Below are 27,742 nucleotides of genomic sequence, written 5' to 3' on the forward strand. Positions count from 1 at the left end.
ATGTCATTCTTGGTAATGTTGAGTTTGTGGAAACTTCTGTCCAAAACAGTATCTGGTTGCAATCAGTGCAGTGGTAGAAAAGCTTTCAACATCTAATTTTCACATGATTGATCTTCATATGATGTCAACTGATGTGTCTCAACCTGATTTTTTTTGAAGTAGCAGCTGCTACTCTCAGCATCCATCCTGGCAAGTCAGTCTTCTTCTATTATGAAACCGTGACACTGAGCTGTGCAGTGCCAGGCAGCTTCAGCAGCTGGACAATGAAGAGAAACACCTCCACAAAGTCTTCTGTTTCATGTGAGACCTGGGGCCAATTAAATGGGTCATCCTGCATCATCAAAGGTGTCTACCCATCAGACAGTGGAGTGTACTGGTGTGAGTCTGACAGGGGGAGTGCAGCAACACCATCAACATCAGAGTGACAAGTAAGCTTGCAATGCCAGAATATTTTATATTAAATAAAAATACAATGAACACATTTTTGCAATTTTGCAACTAAGGAGAAAAACCAGAGTCAGAGACCACAGTTTATTTTTCTCCATTTCAGCTGGTGTGATCCTGGAGAGCCCTGCTGTTCCTCTGACTGAGGGAGACAGTGTGACACTAAACTGCTCCTATAAAGAAAAATATGCAAAAGGGTCTACATCCAATTTCAGTACTGCATTCTACAGAAATGGTGCTTTTATTGGAAAAAGGTCTGAAGGAAGGTTGAGGCTTATCCATGTGTCCAAGGAGGACGAAGGCTTCTACAAGTGTGAACATCCCACAAAAGGAGAGTCACCGGAGAACTGGCTGGAAGTGAGAGGTGATGATGATGATCATGATGGTAGGTTTCATGAAGGTTTTGTTTGATGGCTTATAAATACTGATATATGCATAAAGCAGTTTCAGTTATAACTCAGTGATTAAATGGGATTTTTTTTTTATAAACCTTACCACAACTAATTAACAAAGCCTGTTACCACAGTACATCACAGTTTGTCTACCCCTCCATGCTGCCTGGTGAAAGTCAGGTTTAAAGCTGTAATTTTAAAGATGATTCCTGCTGCCAGACTTACCTTCCCAAACAGCACTTTGCACATGATTGGGCAGAGGTCTTTATCAGGAGTCATATAGTCTCCCCTGTGCACGGTGTTGGTGAGCGTTGGTGGAAGTGAAGAGGAGAGATGTTGAAATCGAGCTCAAAGGACCAAAGTGTCAGAAAAATTCTCTTATGAAGTGAAACACAGAATAAGGAGTTGCAATGGGTTTATTTTATTGGAAGCAGCAGGAAACAGAGTTGGTTTCAACTTCTTTACTCAAGTAAAAGTAAAAAGTAAAGTCTCTGAAATGTACTCAAAGCAAGAAAGTAAAAAGCAGCTCTTTGGAGGATGTTCCTATATTGGTGCTAAGCTAGGTTCATAGGTCATCACTTAACAACCAGATAGTCTAGCACAAGACACGTGACTGTCAAAGTAAAACGGGAAATACACGAACATAGGAACCAGGGTGACTAGACATACCACAAGGAACATAAAGGAGGCACAGTAACCAAACCTAAAGACTGCAAATCACAAAATACTAATGATAACTTAGGAAGCTATGAATACAAAAAAGTAAAGCACAAGAACCACAAATATACAGCATATTAATAATCAACACATAAACACTGGGTGACCAGATCCAGGATCATGACAGCTGTTCCCTGTTTGTCATGTAAGCTTCATGTGAACATATTTAGGTATTTTAATTAAAGAAAAATGAACACAAAAAGATCCATACAAGCTACCTGTGTTAAAAAAAGGATAAATGTAATACTGTCATCCTGCTCAGATTTAATCTAAAGTCGGGATTTTCTTTCCATCAAAGTGAAATGAATATGCAACACTGAGCTCTTCACATGATGTGAAATCAAAATAAGCAAAAACAAAACAAAATGAGTGCTGTCTAAATTACAATGATGCCATTTTAAAACCTTATTAACCTGCATGTATGTGAAAAGTCATTTGTTGTTGCTTTAATATGTAAATACATGCAAATCAGGATATTGTCTTGCTTATTTTCCTCTTTTTCTAACACACTTTCTATGACTGAGAGAGCTCTGCACAAGAAGTCCTATGTGCCTTCACTGCTGGTTTATGCACAAATGGCAAATAAAGAAGTTTGAACCTTGGTAGTGAGCATGTCCTTCTCCAGTGCTACCTTAAGCATACACTAAATGCAATGTCGAAGACAGTAAAGTGGACTCATAACCCCCCTAACCCCCCTGGAAATTACGCCCCTGGTCCAGGCATTTTGTGCCCTGCCTATGTTTAACAAACAACCCCCCAAAAAGTTGACATATTGATTCTGTTTTTTCAGGTGATGATAATAATAGTACTAACAAACCTGTTAGTGTCGGTGTCATTGGTGGCATTGTTAGTGGCGTTGTCATTACTGTCATTGCTGTCATTGCTGTCATTGCTGTCATTGCTTTCATTGCTTGGTACAAATTCTAGAAACTTTGGCAAAAGTGTAAGTAACAGTTTTCTTCTCTTTTAATTTTCATTATGAAAATGTCTTACAAACAAAAACAAAACAACAAAAACAAAAAACCTGAGCAGGCTTTTATACAGTTATTAATTGTCCATGTGACTGTTTGCTGGGGCAACGTTTCTTCCTCTACAGTGCATACTGAACTTGAAATAATCTTTCCCTAAAATTTATTTTTTGCATAACTTCACTAAAACATTTCACCAAAAAACACTTAATATAATACAGCTTGGTAACAAGACATAAACGAGAATGTGATAATATGGCAATTTATAAGTTATTACCACTCAATTACCTATGGTAGTTTCTGTGTAATAAGACTTTCTGTGTAATCAGGCAGTGTTGCAAATTCCAACATATCCTGATTTTATTTAATAACATACAGATAAACATATAAACAACCAAAGCAAACTTAAGAATAGTGATGACCACAGGGAACAGCTGTGGCAGTTTCTGTAAATAGCAGGAATTTAATACCATGGTCATAATAACTGATTAAAAAAGCATGAGGAAGTCTGTAATGAACTGGAAACACTTGCATGCAAAAAGCTAATAATTAAGTTTAAAAGAGTAATACATATGCATACATTAGATTAACATATGCGTATGAGAGGATCCTCTTACACAGCAGAGTTTATATCTGGATGATAATATATAATATGGTAAAATACACGTTTAAAATGTCCAGTACACAAAAATAAGATGGCATCCATATTCTCCTGTTTGTCTAGTTCAGGGTTGTGGGGGTTGAAACTCCACAGGCCTGTGCCGCGTTCGTCATTGATTGACCTCTAACCATCCAAAGATCCAGCCCCTCCTGCAGCAAGTAACGCCAAGCCAGCCACTTGCATATTGAAAAATCCAAAATCTGAAAGAAAAACAATGATAAAGCCAGCGTGATGTATCTGGCAGTTCTTTGAGCAACAATTTCACAGATACAGACGGTCCTATTTTTTTTTAAGTACTATTATAATTTTTGTTTAAAGTAAAATAATAACTCTTCATTTGCCTTTTCTGCACAAAATAACATACTGGAATATTTGATGCGTATCATTAGAAAAGAGCCACTCAGGAATTCTTTGAGAGTGGATAGCTGTGTTATGAGGACTTGCATCCTAGATCAATGTTTACATAAACCAAAGGATTGGTTTCAACTCCAACTCCAGTTTCAACAGCTCGGAGGTGTGGTGTCCTCAGGATAAAGCTACACCCACTGTTTGGTTTTTTTTTTTTTTGTTATTTTTTTGTAGTGGTGTATTTCAAATAATATAATTTAAATATAACAGTGCATTCCAAATTTTATTTTGGGTAGAAAAGAAAAAACACGAATTCATATTTTTACTTTATAAACAAATTATAATGGTGCTTTTCTTTTTTTCTTTTTTTTTTAATATGACAGTCCGTTTCTGTGAAATTGTTGCTCAAAGACCTGCCAAACAGCGGCTTGGTGCAGCTTGCTGCAGGACAGGCTGGATCTGTCAGGATCTGATGTTGCACATCATGTGAGGCAAGGTGCATATCCAAGCGCAGACAAGGATAAGAAATAAGTAAAAATCAGAATGCAAAAATAACCTGAACTGGGAAAACTACTAGGAAACCATGAAACATGAGGGGAGGTGAGAAGAGACTCAGACGAGGGACAAGGAAAGACTGAGACAACCTCTCCACAAAGGGGTGATAAGGAAAGTGGAAACACATGGGAGCACAGCAGGGAGAAATTAAACAAAACGAGACTGCGGGAGCAAACTGAACACAATGCAGATGAGGTAAAGTATCATGAAAATAAAAACAGGAAGTGGAATGTAGACTGAGAGCCATACAAGGATGCGTACACTTGACAATAGAACAAAGGAAAGACAGACAGTAACAGATGCGCATGAGAGACTGGGGAGACAAAGGATGAACCACAAGCAGGAGAACATGGGAACAGGTAAGGGAGATGAAACAAACATGAGAAAGAGGGCGGGGGATGCAGAGAGGGAAACATGGAGGGAGAGAGAGGAAAGGAGAGACATGGCTAGAGAGACAAAATGACAAAACAACATGAAGACAAGACTGACTTAACTGGGAGATACTGAGGAAAGGGCATACAGATGAAACAATGACATAAAAGGGAACCATAAAACACACAAGACAAGTGTGAGAACATGGATGACATTGTATTTTTGTTTACTGGACATTTTAAACATGTCTTCCACTTTCTTTCCTACCTGAAATACTTTTAGCATATCATGTATTGTCATGCAGATATAAACTATGCTGTGAAAGAGGATCCTCTACACTCTTATGTAAATCTAATATATTAATATGTATTATTCCTTTAAACTGACTTAGGAAAAATGCTAATCATTAGTTTCAGTTCCTTCAAGACTTCCTGATTCTTGTTTCAATCAGTTATCATGAATATGGTATTAACTTCCTGCTTTTTACACAGAAACTACCACATGTAATCGAGTGCTAATATCAGTGTTATTCTCATGCAATATAGAAAAAAATACCCTCCATGTTACTTCATACTAAATTTAAAGTATATGGCTACAGTTGATGTATTATAACATTACTAAAATCTCCAGCCAACATCACTCAATGCAATCTGTAAATGAGCAAGTAAAACAGATAGATGCAGCCAGTTTATTAAGTTGGGCATCAATCAGATTGATATGAATACACCTGCTTGACAAAAAAGTGTCTAATATCAGACCCACTGTGAGTTTCAGCATGGTCAGATGACAACATGGCAAATTGAAAAGGAAAATGAAAACACACACACACACACACACACACACAAACTTATTATTAATTAAGATATTGCACTGTAAAAATCTATTCAATTTGGACTTAGTCAGGCAGCCAATTACAGCCTCTACTTTCAGAATTTTGAGTCCTTAAAAACTGGACTTGTTCTTGTTCACCTCTGCCTTTTGTTTTGTAATCTTTTACCAGCCTCAATGAATGTCTCGCTTTCTGTTAAAATTCAAATTTTCTTCCACGTTCCTTTGTGTCTGCATTTTGTGTCCACTCCTCAAATTCATACAGTGTCCTGGTGCATACTGTGACATTTACAGTTGCTTAGTTAATTAAGCGACTTAATTACTCACTTACTATTACTTACTACCTATTATTAGTATTTTTTAAATTACTAAATAAATTACTAATTGAAGCTGGAATTGCATATTCATATAAAACTTCAAGGTCTTCAAAAAAAAAAAAATAAGATGTGTGGGCCATACACAACTGAATTTGAAGACCTTCATTTTTGTCAAGATTTGCCCGATTTAACTATTGTTACCCTTGCTTATAGCTCACCCTAATATGTATAAAAATGTGAAAAGTTTTTGATGTGTGTTAGAATGATTGTCTGATTGCAAAGGTTTGAACAAACAATTTTCAGAGTCCACAAATCTTGTCCGATATTATTCCATAAATGATTCAAATAAAGTTTACCCCCAATTCAACAGTGAACACAATTGTGGACATAAGAGCTAAAAAGTGCTGTCCCCACTAGTGATGCGCGAATCATGAACGAATCGTTCAATACTCGAGAATCACTTTACTGACTCATGAATCATGATTCACAAGCCCAACTGACTCACTGACTCATCCCTGTTGCTGTTAGCAGCAATATATCTAGCTTATAATTAAAATTGTGGAGAAAAACACAACATCCAGTATCTTAACAAAGGATGGTAAGGATGGTTGTCTGTGAACCGTGATGGACTTATGACTGGAGTCCTTGGGTGTAGCATGTCTCTAAGCCCTTGTTAGCTTAGCAGATTCCAGATTTTGTGTATGTTTTATGATTTTGAATTTGAATTCCTTTTTTATATGTTAATGCAACATCAGCTGTCATGGTTGTTGTAGCTCACATCTCTTCATAAAAAAAGTTTGCAATATTTGGTTAACATTTAACAAACATTAGTGATAGCCAACAACAAGCTACTGGCATAATTCTGATGGGACATTTGACCACTCTAGAATGTTTTGGTTCTGGGTCTTTGACCCAGCTCTTTGAGGTTGCTTTTTTAGGTTAATATATTTTTGAGTTTTTGCTTTGTTAAGAATTTTTAGGGTTTAGTTCTTCTAATGTCATTGGGTTTTACAGCTTTCCCCACTTATGTCTGTGTCTGCTTGCCTTCTGTGTGTCTCGCTCCCCTCCCTCTGTGTCTTGTCTCCCTTAGTTGTTCCCATGTTTTTCTCCTTGTGTTTCATCCTCGCCTCACCTGTCCTTCATGTGAATCCATGTGTGTTCTCCACAGCCCATCCTGTCTCTCGCCCTCTCCATCTCCTCTTTTTGTCTTGTTCCCATGTCAGTTTCCCCCTCTGTCCCAATTTCAAGCTCGTGTGTCTTAGTCTGTGTCTTTGTATGTTACTTCTTAGATCTTCATTCAGCTCTTTGGACTTTCCCATTTTTTGAGTATTGGTTAATCAGATGAGTGCTGTGAAACAAGTTCTTTAGTGCAGACATGAAGTACCAATCGTAGTCAATCATGATCACCCATGAAAATTTGAACTTGTCATTCAGCGCCACTTATTAAAAGATTTAAATGTGTGTATATTTAACCTGAAAGTAGGGGTGGGCGGTATAAACGGTATATTGTAGAAATTATATAAATTTGGCCAATGGTAGAGATTTTGACTATATCGCTCCACCACGATAGTGCATGTTGGTGTCATCCAGCTTTGCCTGTTTTTGTCGAAAGCATGGCAGCGGCTTCAAGCAATATCGTCTGCAAATTATGCCGGGTGACAGTGATAGCAAAGAGATGAAGCACTTCTGGAGTATGGGGAACTGCGTTTCCTCCGCCTCCGTACCATTTATTAATTAATGCGGAATTCTCTCACAGCTGCTCTATTCCAGCAGTCCCCAACCCCCGGGCCACGGACCGGAGTCGTTTGGTACCGGGCCGCGAGAGTTAAGGCTCACGTGTGAATTCTATGGTTTTCAGGGTTTTTATCGGTTTTCAGTGTTATTTTGTTATCGTTTTTATCGTTAACTCTGTTGTCCTGGGTCTTTTCACGTGTGTTATGAATAAATCTTCTTTTTTTCTGTACCGGTACTAGTTTTATTTTGTTGTATTTATCCGCGACACCTTAAAGGCCGGTCCGTGAAAATATTGTCGGGCATAAACCGGTCCGTGGCGCAAAAAAGGTTGGGGACCGCTGCTAACTTTGTTAACTCCGTTAAATTTCATAAATTCTGTTTTCATGGATGCCTGGATGTTAAACTTAATTATTATACCTGGTAAAGAAGCAACGCTGATAAATTTATTAAATATGAAAGGAATTACACAGTTTTTAACGCTCAGTAATGCCGCGGTGTTCGTTTGACTTTGGGACCTGAAACGAACGGCGTTTTGGACCCAGATTGCTCCACGAGGCTCCTGACTATGGCAGCTGTAATGCTCCGAATATCCATCAAGCGGTGCGGCTTACCAAAGTCACACTAAAACATTTTTTGACAGATTTCTATGCGCCCTTACCAAATAAAATCAGTTCGAGGTTAGTAAGCACAACCAGAATTCATACATAAGGCGCACTGTCGATTTTTGAGAAAATTAAAGGGTTTTAAGTTCGCCCTATAGGAAAATACGTTATACAGAAGAAAAGAATATATCGTGATATATATCGTTACCGCACGTGCTTCAAATTATACCGTGATATAGATTTTAGGCCATATCGCCCAACCTTACCTGAAAGTATTCTTTTGATCCGGTGCAGATTTGAGAAAATCAAAAATAAATTCAAATTTGTGCACCCAATTATTGTTTGTGAAGTGAATAAAGATGTAAGATTAAGATTAGAGCCTAAAGTGATTCCACCCTGGAAATAAAACATTTCAAAGAAATCATTAAAAGCCTAAAATTAACATGTCTTTCTTGGTAATACTGAGTTTGTGGAAGCTTCTGTCCAAAACAGTATCTGTTTTCAACCAGTGCAGTGGTAGAAAAGCTTTCAACATCTAATGTTCACATGATTGATCTTCATATGATGTCAACTGATGTGTCTCAACCTGATGTTTTTGAACCTGCAGCTGCTACTCTCAGCATCCATCCCAGCAGGTCAGTCTTCTTCTATTATGAAACTGTGACACTGAGCTGTGCAGTGCCAGGCAGCTTCAGCAGCTGGACAGTGAAGAGAAACACCTCCACAAAGTCTTCTGTTTCATGTGAGACCTGGGGCCAATTAAACGGGTCATCCTGCACCATCAAAGGTGTCTACCCATCAGACAGTGGAGTGTACTGGTGTGAGTCTGACAGGGGGGAGTGCAGCAACACCATCAACATCAGAGTGACAAGTAAGTTTGCAATGCCAGATAGTTTTATATTAGATAAAATAAAATGAACAAATTTTTGCAATTTTGCAATTAAGGAGAAAAACCAGAGTCAGAGACCACACTTTATCTTTCTGCATTTCAGCTGGTGTGATCCTGGAGAGCCCTGCTGTTCCTCTGACTGAGGGAGACAGTGTGACACTAAACTGCTCCTATAAAGAAAAATATGCAAAAGAGTCTACATCCAATTTCAGTACTGCATTCTACAGAAATGGTGCTTTTATTGGAAAAAGGTCTGAAGGAAGGTTGAGGCTTATCCATGTGTCCAAGGAGAACGAAGGCTTCTACAAGTGTGAACATCCCACAAAAGGACAGTCACCAGAGAACTGGCTGGAAGTGAGAGGTGATGATGATGATATTAGGTTTTGTTACGGGTTCGAAATTGAGGATGAGAGTAAAACAATGATAGTCCAGAAAAGGTCAATCAAACAATTGATTTTAATGAATGCACGCAGCGTGGAGAGGTGCAAACTGCAGAACAGTTGTACATCTCTACCCAAAATACACTCTAGATTGCTTTTATAACATCGGGGTATTGTAACGCCCCTTCTTGCGTTTACAAGCACATAATTTGCATGTACAGAACATTCATGTATTTTAAGAATTAACTGCAACATAGAGGTTCCTCCTTGTGGCATACTCTTAAGAATATGGTGATGATCTAAGGCCTTTGAGGTCACCATGGGCTGGACATCCTTCCGTCACCTGTAACTAGGCAAACTCAAATGCAACAAGAAGCTGAATACATTCAGGCCTTTGCTCAGCTACTTTTTTACTGTAACAATATACTCAGCGTATGAGTTATGATATATATATATATTTAACTCAATCATTTTAAAGTAGTTATAACTGCACCTGTAATAAACATGTTAATATTTGATTATGATAACCCCTATAATATAAATTATAACATAATGCCAGCAACTTCAATAAACACTTTGATGAAATGATAATTAATGCAATGATAAGATGATGGTTATGTAAAATAATCCCTGTAATTCCACAATTCCCTCTCTTGACGTCTTCCAAAGACGTCACTACACCATTCCCAGGTCCACTACCTTCGCTCTGACCCTCTCTAGCCGCCCCCTGACTCAGCAAATCCGACAACAACCTCATGTCCTCTAGGTGGTCCAGCAATAAAACACCAGCTCCCACTTGAAAACACTTCATGCTTAAGTGGTCTCTGCTCCTTTTCTGGGTCCCTCTCTAGTGGAAATCTTCTCCTGTAAGGGATAGAAAACAAACAACCTTTCTCTGCTACACCTTACTAACTTACTGTGTTCATCTCAGGTTCCTGTCATTATTCAAAGTTGGTTCCCAATATCATATCAGGCAAAATCACAAACCCTACTGCCACGTCTGCTTTGTTAAGCTCTTCAGTTAGACTCTGTACCGGTTTGCCAATCTGTGTGTACATGCCTCTACACTTTTAATGTCTAAATGCACATCTGGATGTATGTGCACTTGTATGTCTATCTGCATCTATGAGTCAGTGGTTTTTCAGAAAAAAGGCGTTAAAGTGAGAAATGTTTCCTGACTATTAACTCCTGATACTCAAGGAACTTTCCTGTTTGCCGAACTTCCTAGGTTTGGCCTTTTACACTTTTACTAAAGAAATTTTAACAGAGCCCAAAGAGATTTTTATTTTGCTCCTGTGCTTGACAGGTTAAGCGAAGTTGTTTTTTGTTTTGTTTTGAAATTTTTCCTTCTGTGTGTGTGTGTGTACATAAGTAAGAATATAATAATCAACATAAGATCCCTGGTTTGCAAATGATTTTCTGCCCCCGCTGCAGGGCAACATCCTACATCATTTTGTGGTGAGTCTATGTTGGCTAGTTTAATGCAAATATGTAACAGTTGCTTCATTACATTGCCCACTCAGAGTTGCGCAGTTTCAAAGTATGTGGAGAGTTCAATACACATTTCTTGGCTAATTATTTTCCCAATAAAAGTGAAATCATACATTGCATTTGATTTCACTTATATATTATCCTGTTCTGGGCTCTATTCATTATATTAACTTTATTCAATCTCAATACTCTTTATGTGTGTGAGCAACGCTTTTAGTTTTATTAAACACCACCCCAGTAAAATACACACCATCCCCATGTCAGCCTGACTCTCCGCTAAAAAGCACACTTCAAAGTTTTCTATCTGGTTTTACGCCTCTTTTGGCCTCAAGCATATACATAACATGCAAAGGTTACTGTTAATGCCCGTTAGACAAGTTTCCATTATCTACAACATTTTGTTTCACCTGGCTCACCCTTACACATTTCCTGTTCACTTATTGCATATTTATCTTTAACACCTTCTACCTCAGTAGTTGCTAAGCAGAAACAAAGCAACCTGTGGTCCACCTTTACCCTGTAAAATAAACCCCTGTCATGTTTGTGTCTGTAAGCATGTTTTGCATTCATTCATTACACTCCCCGCCATTCCTGCAAGTTAGGAGCTGTAAAGTTAAAAGCTACATCAAGTCCAGGCCTTTGGCCTGGCCTATATATAAATCATGTGTGTTTGTAAGCGTGCGTGCAATTAACCTGCTATGTTCTCATCTTCCCTCAACATGTATCACCTGGACACTCTCACCAGTGAAGCTTAAAACCCTTTTGGACGGAACATCAACTCTAAACAAGCACAGTTATGCATTGTGTATAAAATGAACTCAACCTGTAAATAGAGACATCACTGTTATGACCAAGATCGACCTCTGCACAGCTCAGACGCCAGTTGCAAGAGCTCTCTAACATTAGAATCATCAACGGTGACTTATATAGTGTTATTTCGGTACTTTATACTTCACACATTTTTGAACGTTGTTTATATGGGGAGTTCCTCTTTTTGTGTCTATATTTATTAATATGCCTTGTGCACTAAAGCTTCCTGTTTTTCAGTCTGGCTGAGCACTTGTTTGTGAGTATAAACTGGCCTCTACAAGCCTTCATTAGCAGATACACATTACAAATGCTTCATATATGCAGAGAAAAACCCAATAATCCACATTTCACTATTTCGTTCTTTGGTTCAGATTTGGATTCTGTATTGTTCTTCATTTGTTATTGTTTTGTCATAAAATAAGTCAACCAAATAACTTAAGCTGTGTGACAGCACCTTGCGTTTACGCCAGGCTGTGAACTGCCCTGAAGCTACACCCCCTTTTACCCCATTTACTTTCTCAATCTTAGTTTAAACTATTCCTGACCTTCTCCTTCTCTCGTCTGATCATCTCAAGTACGTCCTGTACCAAATTTGCTTCCTCTTTTCAAGCCCCACATTTAATTACAAGCTCAAACATATTTGCCCTATATTGCTGTCTCGACGTGTTTCCTGTCAACTTAACAGAGTTATTCTCAGAACTCAGAAAGGTCACGTAGACATTTGCTTAGTAACCCTAAAAGAGCACATTTCATGTAGCTAATCGCATATATTAACACCCCCTTTTGTGACACATCTCATGTGTTACAAACTCAAAATCCTTCACTCAGGTTAGGGAATTAAAAGAAAAGTTTAGTCCTATCATATTATGTATAAATGCTCCGGAGCTTCAAACCTGTATTTAAGGAATGAAATCAAATTAATCATCATGTCAAATCCTTTCTTGGCTCCATCCACAGCCTGCATCCTTGAAACGTCCTAGAAACAAAAACCTGTGTGTTAACCAGAACATCACCTTTTATACTCACTTTCTCCACTTATGATCCAACCTGTGTTATAACAGAAAAGTTAAAACAGAACAATTATCAGTCATGTGTCCAACCTTAGTCCAGTCTTTTGTCAGTGTCCAGTCGGTCCAACCTATGGTCTGCCTGGTCCGTCCATTCACCTGTCCATTCCCACACATTCACTCACACGCATTACCATCAGGTATTGCTGACAGTGGAGACTATCTCGCAAATATTCAGTCTTCACTCTCAGCAACATCAACTCATTTATTTGTTTTACTTTGTTTTTAAGAAAATAGTTCTTTCTGCTTTTGGACTGGATTGGCTCGCGGCAATCCTTTTAGACAGAGAGTTAGCCTTCTCCTCTGCCTATTGTAATCTGGAGAAGGTCACCGAGAATTTTCAGCGCTGTTATCCACTCTTTTGCAGGCCTGCTTAGAACAAAAATGAGAAAAAGAGAGCTGATTATTAGCTCATCAAAACACAAAACAAAATCACCTGACAGGTTTTTTCTAAGTGCACTGTTATAAAAACTATGGGCCCTTTTAGACATGTCCATGTTTATCAAAACTCCCTCTATTAAAAATAAAACAACAACCTCAAAAATCTTCAACAATCTGAAATTTCACCCGTTCGACACACTGAAAACCTCGCCAAAAGCTACACCGTTTCGTACACAACAATAACCCCGGTTAAGCACCTTACCATACTCAGATTCAGCCTAACACCTTACAACAATGTGTCAACACTAATTTATACACCTCCTAATCAAATTTGCACCTCCGAACAATCTACCCCTCCTTTAAGGCCTCAATCACACACACACAGCAAGCTCCTCTGTCCACATTCACACAAGCTCTCAAACTTTTTCCATACTCAGCCATATCTCAACCATTTAACTTGGCAAAAGAAATACTTTTTTAAACCTCATGCCACTATTCAATTATTTCATTTCTTTCTATACTAATCACTTGTTTTGATCACTCAGTGCAAAAGCACTGCTAAGTCACCCTTTTAAACTAGTTTAATCAGTTTATTCAACATTCACACCATTCTATCACTCATACAAGTAGCAAGCCGATCTTCATTGCGTATGTTTGTGTGTGCTATTTTGCATATATGGCTTCACAGTCTCACAGACACTTTCCCATTCTCCAGTTAAAGAGTCAGTTTTCTCCGTCCCCCAATCACTAACCCAAATTTTACTTCCCCACCTTAAATCACAGCCCTGCTGGTCTTCCACCACCAGTTAGGGCTTGCTGTCAGGTTCCTGGACACTGTAAACAATTCAACCAGAAACTTGCCTTAACATATCCATTCATGTTAACCTGTAGTTTCATCCGACTCCTGGATCTGGAGAATTGGTCCAGGTCTGCTTGCCCCTAAAAATAACAAACTAAAACATTTTCATTATTATCACGGACGCCTAAACGACCCCTTTCTCTTTTTCTAGTCAAAAATACCAATTATGCCATGTATGTAAGCGTGTTCTTCCTTGCGTTATGTGGTCATGTAAATGCAGTGTAAGCTGTTTTCTTCATTGCATCCTTATGTATTTATTGCATTTTCATGTATTCATATTTAATTTATGCATCTTTTCACTGAGCTCTAGATTCAAACTATCTCACTTCTGATTCGTTTCAAAAATAATCTCACATGTAACAATTGGTATATGTGTGTTTTCTATTCATTAATATAATTGTCAGTTATTTTGATTATCTTTACCTTTTGTATTGTTTACCTCTTTGTTGTGATATGGTGGACATCCCTAAACTATCCCGAGTTCAGGGTTCAATTTCAATCCAATCATCTCCTATCTTCTCGCAGTCAAACTCGTCCAGCTTCATCTCTCACTGGTCCTTTTCCATTCACAGTGTCCTGTTCGGGCTTCAGGGCCCCAGCAAACACAGTCTGTTTCTTCTCTGTTTTGATCTTTCAGTATTTCCTCTTCCTTCAGTCTTATTTTCATTTGCTCTGTTTTCTTCTCCATCCATCTTTTCAGTCTTTTCTTCCAAGATTGCTCCAAGCTTGGCAAATATGACAGTCAGTGCCTTCAAGCAGACATATCACGCTCTTCTTCACCAGCATGCATGTTGCATCACGTGCTTTCTTCCTTGCTGCTGGACTCATCAGTCGTTGTCAGTGTTACTGCTTTCGCCTGCACTGTCTTTTAGCTTCCGTTACTTCTTCACGTCCACGATGTTCTATCGGTCTTCATCAGGAAATTGACTGTCCTTTGCGTTTCTTCTCGGGTCAAGGACAAAGTGAGAGCTCAAGCTGCACAATTTCGAGCCAAAGACTGGCTTATTTTCTCCCAATTCTTTTAATCTACTTTTCTGCTGCTGAACTCAAGGTTGCAAAGTTGAAAGACGCCCACCTGTATTGACACACTAAACCATATAATTAGTAATATATGCATTTTTCTTAAAGGCTTCATTTGCTTCATGTGCCTAGAGTTAACTCATCTATCTCTCTGTGTTCTTTCTGTACACACTCAGTTCCTTTTATGGGCATGCATTTCCTGTCCCAGACACACACATTTTAATAGCGCTCTTTCACACATCACCATTCTTTAGGTCAGTTTTGTAGCATCAGTCACACAATAATTTCTTGAGTGGGTGTACTAAGTGCATATACTTATGTGTTTTTAAACAGAAAAATAAACTCAACCTCTCATAACATCACTCAAAGTCAAATATCTTCATAGACCCAAAAGTAAGCATATTATTTCCCTAGTCAAAAGTCAAACCGTTACTCACAGTAATTTTTAATCTAACAGCCTTTGTGTTTTGAAACTAAAAAGAGGAAGGAACAGCGCCCAATTTAAACTGCGCATGTTGTCACTCAACAACACACACACACAGAAAATGTAACTGTATATATTATCTCAAACTGAAACAGAACCCATCTAAAAATCCTAAAACATCTTACTTCGACACCCCAAAACACACATCGCTTACAGACATCTTTATTAATTAAATTATCTCAGATTCAATTTCACTTCTCAGAACCCAGGTAACGGTCTTAAGTATCAACAGTTTATGTATCCTATCTCAAAACCCCTCAAAAAGTCATACAGTCATGGCAAGAAATAAAACTTTACTTACATATTGTAATAAACAAAACCAGCGTCTTAAGTACATGCATCAGCAATGTCTAGCAGTCCCTATTAACTTCCTCATATTCTATTGACCTCTCAGCTGCCTTATTTGCATTCTCACACACACACACAATCTAAAAATAATACCAGCCTGACTCTCAGACTCAGACAAGTCTCTTAATCTATTTACACAGGCGTCCTATGATTACAACTGCACAGGTTTTAGGCCTCTCATTTCAAAACCTACACAATTTAGACAATTTTTAAATTAACGGTCCGACCGATAAACTCCCTGAGTTTTTTGTCATCAATTTAACCAGTCTCGGCCCCGGGCCGTGGTCACATATCTAAGACCCTACACAATCTCAAAACCCCGCAAAAGTCATACAGTCATGGCAAGAAATAAAACTTTACTTACAGTCTTGTAATAAACAAAACCAGCGTCTTAAATACAGGCATCAGCCATGTGTAGCAGTCTCTATAAACTTCCTATCAGTCTTACACAGTTTTACCTAGTACAGACACGTGTCAAGCAAACCCCATACTCATATTCTACAGTTATCATGAAATACTTATCATAATCAACAACAGTCACACAAATATAATAAACATAAACTGCATTTCTTCCCTTAAAACACAGATTGAAGTCGTCCTTGACCCTGGCTCTGCAGTCAGTCATTAGCCACTCATTCGTAAACAGGAAATGTCACTCTAAATAAGTCACAGGCATCTCATTTACATAGACACAGACACACTCTCAAAATAACCAGCCTGCTGCAGTGCCCGTGGCAGACAGAGCCTATATACAAACATAGAAATTATAACACAGAGACGTCTGATAAATTAAATAATATTTACAAGGCCTTAAATTGCACAACCTACATAATTTAGACAAAATTTGAATTAACCCTCCAAGGGACAAACTCCAAGTTTTTGATAATCAATGACCCAGTATCAGGTCCAACCTGTGTCTGGTCTAATTGCTAAAGTTCCTAAGTCAATTTAAAAGCGTCCAACGCCCAAGGTCCAACCTTTATTACCCAAACAAAGTGCATAAACCGTTCCAAACGGTAAACTGATCCAATCAGTAGCTATTTAGGAGCGTCGTTGTTCTCCACACTTGCCAAGTGAACTATCCCTCCCAGAGGAAGATGTCGATCGTCACCGACAAATTGGAAGCGTCACCTTCCGACAGTGCACTTTCTTAGAACTTCCCACAGTTCCGTTCTAGAAAAATTTACTTGTATTTTAAAGACATCCTATGAAACCACAAAACCGACTGTATTGATGTCCAAGCCCAGCTTTATATTCAATTATAACTGTATGACCATATACAGATTTCAAATGACCTATATCCTAAATTCAGTAGTCCAACTACTTTAAATTCTCTTTCCTTAGCAGTCCAACTGCATTTCCTTTAATCAGTACTGTCACTTAACCTTACATTATCATTACTTCAACTTCAATTCTCATGAGATTTTCACCAAAATCAAAACAGACCTTTACCAGTAATTTTCAGTGAGTAGACTTTTAATTTTGTCAGAACCAATTCAGCACTGTTTGGAAATAATTCAACAGGTAGTGCCTTACCTTTGAATAAGCCGGCTTATGTCCACTCACTTCGACCACTGACTCGTGTCTGCCTGTTTGAGCACCTTGGACCCTCTCAGTCTCATTCTCCAACTTTTCTCCCTCAACCTCGGCCAATGCACCAAATGTTACGGGTTCGAAATTGAGGATGAGAGTAAAACAATGATAGTCCAGAAAAGGTCAATCAAACAATTGATTTTAATGAATGCACGCAGCGTGGAGAGGTGCAAACTGCAGAACAGTTGTACATCTCTACCCAAAATACACTCTAGATTGCTTTTATAACATCGGGGTATTGTAACGCCCCTTCTTGCGTTTACAAGCACATAATTTGCATGTACAGAACATTCATGTATTTTAAGAATTAACTGCAACATAGAGGTTCCTCCTTGTGGCATACTCTTAAGAATATGGTGATGATCTAAGGCCTTTGAGGTCACCATGGGCTGGACATCCTTCCGTCACCTGTAACTAGGCAAACTCAAATGCAACAAGAAGCTGAATACATTCAGGCCTTTGCTCAGCTACTTTTTTACTGTAACAATATACTCAGCGTATGAGTTATGATATATATATATATTTAACTCAATCATTTTAAAGTAGTTATAACTGCACCTGTAATAAACATGTTAATATTTGATTATGATAACCCCTATAATATAAATTATAACATAATGCCAGCAACTTCAATAAACACTTTGATGAAATGATAATTAATGCAATGATAAGATGATGGTTATGTAAAATAATCCCTGTAATTCCACAGTTTCAATAAGGTTTTGTTTGATGGCTTATAAATACTGTTATATACATAAAGCAGTTTGATGTCCACAACCCAACCATATCTCCTTTGGTATCTTGGCAGTATTTCTTCCTTGTCCATCACTATATGTCACCCACTTGCATATTTCTTTTAGTAGCATGTGTTACAGGCCTTCGATGGTTCGATCTGTTTTTAATTTGTTAACAAAATTAAACAACGTTCTTTTCTTTTCATTTAGACACACACATTTCCCTTTTAACAACAAAAACACATTCAATCAGATCCATAGGTCAAACGCTCTTGGTTACCTTGCTTTCTTGCAAGAATAAACTTACTGAAATGACCATTTTGTATCCTTGTTTACAATAAATCTGTAACCAAATTCTACTGCTGTTCAGCATCAAAACCACTTCTGTGCAGCACCATTAACACTGCAATTAACCCGCTTATATACCATTATACATTCTTTATATTTTAACAGATTCAAACAATATATTACATTTGTACACAATAAACAAAAATATTCTACCATTGCTCACAAACAGTTTACAATCATCCACAAACAGTATACATCAGACTATTTACATTCGACACATGAGAACTGGGTAGGTCCTAATCAACTGTAACTTCCAATAATGTCAGGATAAAACAGATGTGTCTAGGAGCTACATTTGTCATAAAATAAAACAGGTAATGAGACCAGCTACCTATTTAGACTACAAGTGAAATGGCGCCTTCCCATTACAAATGGCGGTAAGGTTAACTTTTTCTCAATCTGTAAAAACACACTCTCACAACATTCGCAGTCTTTAAACTAAGACAGAAAAAGGTTTCTTGCCTTTATATGTACATTAGAGTGAGCAAAGTTGAACTACTAACCTGTTTTGTTTTTTTAACAGAAAAGCAGAGACAGGAGACATAAGTTGTGTTCGGTCTGCAGGCTCTTCCTCGTCTGAGGCAGAGAAGCGGTGCAACAGCCTATCGCACTCACCACTATCTCCCCATTGTGGCAATGCCGCGCAATTACATTCTCCATAACTCTAAATGAAAGTGCAATACCACCATAAAATCAGGTTTTTTACGTCAAAAAACAATTTACAAAAAAATTACTATTGTGACCATACACTTGTAGGTGTCACACATGCCATCTCTGATGCCATCACCCTAATGTTGTTCTGTGTAACTAGCATGGGGTGTGTTAAACACCAAGTCACATTGTTTTTCAGATAGAAAGGTTGTCAGTTTTTCAGTGTCTATTTCATTCAGTGCTGCACACAGTTCATTTTTGGCAGCTACAGAGTTGGTACCTTGATCACATTTTATTTGTCTGACAGAGCCTCTCAGAGCTATAAAGCACCTTAGTCCAGTAATGAAAGGGTCCGTAGTCAGGACTTCTAACATTTCTACATGTACTGCTCGTAAATAGAAACAAGTGAAAAGCAGAGCTTGCCTTTTCTTTTCTTTTCTTGCTTGTTTAGTTAGGAATCGGCCAAAAACATCCATACCACAGTATGTGAGAGGCGGAGAGTGTTTGACTCTTTCTGTGTGGACATCTTTCATTTTTTGTCCTTCCACAGGTCTCCTTAGTCTCCGGAATAATACACACTGATGGATGTAGTCTGATACTGTTTGACTTAGCTTGGGAATTCAATAACCGCTGGACCGTATTTCGTTCATTGTGAAGCTCTTTCCTTGATGATTTATTCTTTTGTGACAGTGAGTGATTATCAGTTTTGTAATATGTTGGTTTCTTGGAATGGCAGTTTGAATGTGTTTGGAAGTGATGAGTGTTGTAGCCTTCCTTCCACATTGAGCACATTGTCTTTGTCCAAGAGAGATATAGATCCAAGGATCCATATCTCTCAGGTAGTACCCTTCCTTTGCTTAATGTCTTTATCTCATCTGAAAATGTTAGTTTTAACTAGGCACAAACCTATTGCTGGAACAACCCAGACAATTGTACTGCAACTAGCAAAGCATGAGACACCAGGCAGAACTCTTTGTGTCGTGCATGAGGGAGATAACCGAGACGAACGCTGTTCCTGCCGCTCGAACCCTAGTCACTCTCAGTCAGCTCCCCCGTAGCACTGCTCTTTATTGTTGTTGCATGAATATGCACAGGTTCATTTACATATGACATCTTAAACAGGCATGTATGTGAACAAAGAGTACCCGTGTGTGTGTGTGTGTGTAAAGATATGACCCTGTGAACGCCTCCTTAAAAGCTGGGGCCAGGAGTCCAACAGTCCACCTAAACAAAGGGCTCTTATACCTAAACAGATACAGAGTAGGTGTCCTCCCATACTATATATCAGGAAGAGAAGGTACGACCTCTCTCATGGCCTTAGGACATGTGTGGTATGCCAGAGCGTTCTGGAACGCACACAGAGTCTTAAAGAGGATCAGATATTCTATCATTATACAATCGATTATATACCTCTAAGCATAAATGACAATCCAAAAATATAATCCTGACATTAGTCTTTGTATAGTTTTCTTTTTATAATCACCGTTTTAGCATTTTGTCTTTCAGTTACAGTGCAGATTGACCTTGATTTGTCTCTGAGTAGGAACGGTTTGAGACGTGCTATGGCACTGACAGCATGTGACCAGGATGAGAACCTTGTGAGACGATCACAGAGACTTCTGTGTTTTGTAGTTTGGCTGTTAAGTATTTGCACCTTTCTCACCTCTGTATCTCCCACCAAAAGTTCAATAGATTCTTTATTTTACTTCCTTTCCCATACGAATTCAAGGCCTGTGAGCCTGTTCGATGATAGCAGTTCCGCTACTGTTGTGCCCCTTGATGTTATGTCAGCGGGGTTTTCACTCACCGGTACATGGAACCATTACTGTGGTGTATTATTGTTGCGTATGCTTTATACTCTTGGCAACTATTGGCAAAGAATGTGTGGAAGCGCCTTGCTTCATTACTAATGTACCCCAGCGTGACCTTTGGATCTGTCCAAAAGAGCTCCTCCATATTGTCATAGAGTAGCTCTTCCTTTAGCATACTGCTTACTGTGATTGATACTGCAGCTGCGGTCAACTCTAGCCTCAGAATTGTTGTAACCTTTGTTGGAGAAACTCGAGCTTTGCCCATTACAAAACTACAGTGTACCTCTTTTTGGTTATCAGTCTTAGGTAAAATGGTAAATGGCCTGTATTTGTATAGCGCTTTACTAGTCCCTAATGACCCCAAAGCGCTTTACAATACATTCAGTCATTCACCCATTCACACACACTGGTGATGGCAAGTTACATTGTAGCCACAGCTGCCCTGGGGCGCACTGACAGAGGTGAGGCTGGCAGACACTGGCGCCACCGGGCCCTCTGACCACCACCAGTAGGCAGCGGCTGAAGTGTCTTGCCCAAGGACACAACGACCGAGACTGTCAGAGCCAGGGCTTGAACCTGCAGCCTTCCGATTACAAGACGAACTGCCAACTCTTGAGCCACAATCGCCCAACGGTAAGTGCATTGTCCATATCCTGTTGTACTTGCGTCAGAAAAGTGATGCAGTTCTCTTTTTACTACATCGCCAAATGATGCAGGAACATAACATCTGTTTATTTGCAACCTTTTCCAATTTTTCAGATCTTCTTTCCAGCACTGCCATTGTGGGTTGAGATGTTCAGGAAGCGGATCATCCCAGTCTGTACCTTGGCGTCACATTTCCTGTAGGATTCTTTTGCCGTTAAGAACATACAAAGCAATGAATCCTGAAGGGTCATATATTGCTGCGACTATGGACAAGATGCTGCATCTGGTTGGGGGTTAATCTTTTACAGCTATGTTGAATGTAAAATAATCCTTTTCTATGTTCCAGTAAATACAGAGTGCTCTTTCTGTTTAGGATTTGTTGAATGTAAAGTCCTTTGTTTTTGTGTCTGTTGCATGTTCTGAAGCAGGAATCTCTTTGAGTGCAACACTGTTGTTAGACACAAACTTGTGTAACCTTAGTCCACCCTTGGCACATAGCTCACGTGCTTCTCTTGTGAGTTGTAGAGCGTCTTTCACAGTCTCAACGCTTGTTACCCCATCATTGACGTAGAAGTCTCTGGTCATAAACTGTGCCACTACAGTTTACTTTGAGCTGTTCTCTTTGGCTAAACGTTTAAATCCGTAATTAGCACAAGGTGACGAAACAGCGCCAAAGAGATGTACAGTCATTCCATAAGCTTGAGTTAGTTTGCTCATGTGTCCTCCCTTCCACCATAAAAAGTGTAAGTAGTCGTGATCATTCGCATTGACTTTGAATTGGTGGAACATTTTTTCAATGTCACACATTAGAGCTACCTGATGTTGTCAGAAGCGGACAAGCACGCCATTCAAGTTGTTTATCATGTCAGGGCCATTTAGTAAATGGTTATCAAGTCAGGTACCTTTGTGTTTGGCTGAACAATCGAACACCACACGCAGCCGTTCTGGCTTCTTTGGATGATAGACACCGTGGTGCGGTATGTACCATGTCTCACCTTCAGGCCCATTATCATCAGTCTCTCCAGCAACACCCCTTTGTATAATGTCATTCATGTATGTGATAGTCTCTTGTATTTTTCATCATGCATTAGTTTACATTTGGTCTGACTGAGTCTGCTCTCGGCCAGTCGTCTGTTATCTGGCATTTGTGGCCTTTCTTTAAATGGCAATGGCATTTCATAATGTCCCTTTTCTGTTTGTGTTATGTCTTGTTCAAGTTTCTCAAGAAACGTAAGGTCGTCTTGAGACACCACTTTTTCGTTTATTTATTTCCCTTTAAAGTGCTATTCTAGTGGACGTATTGCATCTGCAGGAGTACATGGAGGCATTTCTTTAACAGCTATTCTGTGACAGAGACTCCTTGTTGTCTCTAATGCATTGCATGGCACTAAGTTGCCCACTATGCTCCATCCTAAATCAGTTTAAATGGCATATGGCTCATTGTCTTTGTCTAAGAGTACTTGTTTGGGTGCCAGAGCTTGGGGACAAGTATAACCAATCAGAAGACTCACTTCACAACTGAGGAGCGGTGGGACCTCATCCACAATGGATGACAAATGACTCCACAGTTTTGCTCTGTCACATGTTGGTATGTGTTCTCTGTTTGCAAGTATTTAGTCCTTTGTGTAAGAAGTTGGGAGCCTTAGCACTGTTGCTGAATTGTAACCTCTCACTAGAGGATCACACACCTTTCTGCCGCTTACTACTATGTTATTGCCAATCATTGTGGTTAGTCTGAGTTTTACAGGGCACGCATTTTCTTGCAGTTTCCGTGTTACATCCTGATCTATAAAAATTGTGTCACTTTGTGTGTCTAGTAGAGCATAGACTAGTTTTTCCCTTGTGGATTGGCAGCCGTTGAGACCCATACTGGAACTATCATGGAAGTACTAACTGTGTGTTCTGCTCTAGCTACATTTAATGCCATGGCTGTTGCACTTTCAGATGAGTTGCCTTGTGTTGCGTTGTCCATACTCACTTGATCTTGCTTTTCTCTTTGCAGACTATTGCTGTAGTTCTCATCGTGAAGACAGGTTGGGTGTCTCTTAGAACAGGTTTCACAAGTGAGGCGCCGTTTGCAGTCCTTAGTACTATGATCTTGCTTTAAACAACCATAGCAATGTTTATTATCCTTTACATGTTTCTTTTTCATTTCCAGGGTCATTTGCAGAAAGTTTGGGTACTTTATAAGTGGGTTCGAATCTCGGCACAGTGTGCATGAAGAACTGTTGTGTATTTTAGTCTTTGCATCTCGTTCAGTTGTGTTAATTGTAAACACACTTAATAATGGATTGGATTTATATAGCGCTTTTCAAGGCACCCAAAGCGCTTTACAATTCCATTATTCATTCACTCTCGCATTCACACACTGGTGGAGGCAAGCTACGGTTGTAGCCACAGCTGCCCTGGGGCAGACTGACAGAAGCGAGGCTGCCATATCGCGCCATCGGCCCCATCAGTAGGCGGTAGGGTAAAGTGTCTTGCCAAAGGACACAACGACCAGGACAGAGAGGCCGGGGATCAAACACTTGCCTTGTTTCTTTTAACTTCTCTTGTATTTCTTCTGTTATCATTTTTGTCTGTGGAGCGAAGTGCATGTATGGAAGTGACTGGGTTGCATGCTACTTCTGCTTCAAGAGAGAGAAAGGAGGAAAATTCAATGAAGCTGGGAAATTCACCACCATCCATGAGTATCTTTGTTACATGCCTGTTCCATCTTGTCTTTAACCAGTCTGGCAGTTTATGCAACAGTTTCTAATTTTCTTCACAGTCATTGAGTATTTGCAGTCCATGAGGCATGGCAAGCATGCATGCATTTACAAAATCAGCAAAGTTCCTTAGCCCATCAGCATCTCTCAACTGTACTTTAGGCCAACTAGATAACTTCTCTCTAAATGCCCTTTGTAGCACGAATGGCTGGCCGTACCTTTGGTTTAACTTTTCCGAGGCGTCGTTACACTCTTCTTCATCATTTCTGAAGAAAGTCCCTTCAAGGCACTTGCAAGCTGAACCAGTTACATACCTTTTTAGATAGTAGAGTTTATCTGCTGCTGACATGCCAGTTTGTTCAATAAGTGACATGAAAGTGGATTTCCATTCAATAAACTTTATTGGCTCACCACTAAACATTGTTGGTTCTGGCATGGGGAGGTCTATTTATTCTTATGCTGGACTGCCTGTGCAAGCTGGTTGACACTAGGAGGGGCTGTTGGTGCCGGTATGGCATATGATGGTACAGTATGCTTGGGTGTGTGCTCTGGGTTCACCTTTTCCATATTAACTGAATATGTATCATCAAGTTGTGATAACTCTCTGTTTTAGGCATCGAACCTGGCGCGAGCGGCTTCCACCTCCCTTTTAGCTTTCAGGCGCTCCAACTCTGATGTTTGAACTGCCATTTGTTTCTTATTCTCCTCTTCTAGAGCCTTTATCTTTTCCTTCTGTCTTTGTTCCTCTTGTACAATCTTGTACTCTGCTTCCTTTGCTGCTAGTTCTGCTGCTACATCTGCTCGTTTTGAAGCAAGGTGTGAGGCTTAAGATAGTTGGCGTTGGGCATAATCATGTTCGAATAACCTGCATGAACACTTTCTTTCATATTCTGCATCAAAATCTCCATCTACACCGCTTATTCTTTTCCAGGATGACTTTCACAACGTCATGAGTAACTGCTTCACATGCATCAGTCTTTATTCGTATGTCTGATGAAGGTGCAGTGTGACTTCTCATTTTAGTGTTCAACTTTAGCAGTTCATCTTTCCTTTGCTCTACATCATCAGCAAGATCTGCCATTTCTTTCTCTGAAATGTCCAACTTTAATCTTTTTTGTTGTTTCTTGCACTCGTATTTTCCATTGTTCATGAAGAGTTAATAGTCTTTTCTTTTTTACTTATTTCTTCCTTTTGATAAGTTAGCAGTTTTTCCGTTGGCAGCTTGACTCTTTCTGCCTTGGTATCGCTAAAGTGTTTTGTGCTTTATCTTGCAGCTCATTTAATATTTGTTCTTTGTTTGTGAACTGGTCATTAATGTCTGTTTGATTTTCTTCTTCTGAATCCTCCATTTCAACTTTATTTTCCTTATGCCTGACCTTTTTATTTTCTGACCTGCTTCTACTTCTACTGGAAGTTGTGGGAATTAAATCTTGAGCCCTCAAATGAAATGAAATATCACTGGAAGTGTGTCACCCACATGAAGTGTTTCAGGTTTGTTTTTCTCATATATGAGCTGCTTCCTGTATATATTAAGCGGTTCTACCACAGGAAGCAGTACGGTAGGCCAGCTGTTAGGTTTTTCACACGTCTCATATCTCTATACTGAAAACTTTGACTCATTTCAAAGAAGCTCTGTTTTTTCATGTCCTGATGTGGTTCCTTGAATTTTTTTTTTTTTTTGTGAAATGCACAGTAAACTCTGCATATGTATCAACAATATGGATTTTAAATGAACTTTTTTATGTAACACTTGCTCTAAACAGAAGAACTGATGATAAAACTTTATCTCCTAACAGGGAATAAGATCCCAGCGACCACCCCTGATACTACTCCTCCTCCTCCTCCTCCGATCGCTCTGCCCAACCTGGTGAGCATGATCCTGCTGTTCATCCTGTACAGTTGTATACTCATACTGTCTGTGTACACCTACAGGAAGTGGGCTCAAGGTAAGATAACTTTAAAAAATCCCGATTAAGTTATTATATATCTATTTTCCTAAAGAGGTCAGAGGACATAGGTGCTGAAGAAATGTCAGAAATCAATTATTATCATATATAATGATTAAACTTTACAAAAACAAAAATTTCAGTCTGGACATTAAGTTCACAATGTAAGACTTTTAACCTTTTAACATATTAACCTTTATGTGCATTGTGCCACCTTAGTTGCAGCCTTCTTTGCAGATGCTGCACCTCTCTTACTGATCTTTAACATGCACTTTTTTGGAAGGCCTTTATTGCAGTAAGACAGTGGAGAGAAGACATTAAAGCCGGGAGCAGAACTCAGAGTAAAAGCCCAGGTTTCTGTATTAGCTTTATAACATATGCATCGCCTGCTGAACCCAGTGAGCTAAACCACTGCTCTAATTGTGTGTTCTTATTGAGAGTATAATAACTCTTAGACCTCTAATGTTGTTTTGATATTTGTCTCTATATCTTGCCATGTTTTGGCAGATCATCAAAGAAACCTCCAAAAGTTGAATCTGTTCATCTGGACGTAGCGTTTTGTGGGAGAAACGTTTCGTCACTCATGCAAGTGACTTCTTCAGTCTCAGCTGACTGCAGGTTTCCCCAAATCTTATAAACAGTAGTAGTAAAGGTTTGGGGAAACCTGCAGTCAGCTGAGACTGAAGAAGTCACTTGGATGAGTGACGAAACGTTTCTCCCACAAAACGCTACGTCCAGATGAACAGATTCAACTTTTGGAGACTTATAAACAGTATATTTACATAATGACTGAAACCAGCCCACTGAAGGTCACCTTCATCATAATCATGCAAAGGCAACATCTGTTTCCATGAGTGAAACCACAGAGTAGAAACAGTTATTATAATCTTTTGGTTCAGTCTAACCACATTAAGGGGAGTGGGGCATTCACAGTGGTGCAAAGTCAACAAATTACAGTGTGTGATGCAGGCCGCTGGTTGTTGTTGATCAGTATGTTCATGCTCCTGCAGTAGGAAGGATGTTCACTTGTTTGCATCACATTTCACAGCAAAGTTTCCAGCTGCTGTTGAGTCATTTCTGTGGCAGAACAGCTGACAGACAATTATCTGATATCCTTGTTACAGTCAATAATGTGTCAGCAGAGGTGTTCTTGTTGCTGTTGTATGAAGCAGCTTATACGTGACTAAATGTCACCTTTGAAAAATGTTGCAATATAAATAGTTTCTGTTCTTCCTGCAGCTCGAGCTGAGGCTAAAAGGAAATGGCGTGATCATCTGTAACTCAAGGGAGTGAAGAAGATGAATATCAATCAAAATATCACTGGGATTAAAGCAATAGTCTTACACTGTTCTTATTATCCTTTATAACCTCTCAGCAGCAATGATGTTAGATTTTATATTAATCTAACATTATATAAACTGAACAGAAAACTGTCTCATTTTTGCATTTGATGAAGTTTTTTTAAAAGAACAAAACAATGAATGTCATGATGTTAATAAGAAGCACTCCGAGAGTGCAAACCTTCACCAAGGCAGCTCACTCTCCGGGCAGTATTTGTTGTTAGTATTGTACATGCAAAATAGTATATTGTTTTTTATAAACCTACTTTAAGAGATATATCATGTACTTGTTTATAATA

At 39.0% G+C, this 27,742-nt stretch overlaps 1 protein-coding gene across 1 annotated transcript; it reads left to right on the forward strand.

The window, feature by feature from the left end:
• Window positions 1-27,742, forward strand: LOC109198902 (Fc receptor-like protein 2). The gene is made up of 7 exons (XM_019354210.2): window positions 1-12; window positions 392-428; window positions 551-829; window positions 8,546-8,809; window positions 8,931-9,188; window positions 25,954-26,103; window positions 27,343-27,742. Exons 1-7 carry the CDS (start codon window positions 1-3, stop codon window positions 27,381-27,383), a joined length of 1,041 nt encoding a protein of 346 aa, XP_019209755.1. The 3' UTR covers window positions 27,384-27,742.

Source organism: Oreochromis niloticus, linkage group LG3 (genome assembly GCF_001858045.2).
Source record: "Oreochromis niloticus isolate F11D_XX linkage group LG3, O_niloticus_UMD_NMBU, whole genome shotgun sequence".
Lineage (NCBI taxonomy): Eukaryota > Metazoa > Chordata > Actinopteri > Cichliformes > Cichlidae > Oreochromis > Oreochromis niloticus.

Excerpts from the sequence above, each read along its gene's own strand:
- LOC109198902 (XM_019354210.2), top strand. Across the intron at positions 429-550 it reads CATCAACATCAGAGTGACAA|CTGGTGTGATCCTGGAGAGC; the intron begins GTAAGCTTGCAA and ends TCTCCATTTCAG. Across the intron at positions 26,104-27,342 it reads CTACAGGAAGTGGGCTCAAG|CTCGAGCTGAGGCTAAAAGG; the intron begins GTAAGATAACTT and ends TTCTTCCTGCAG.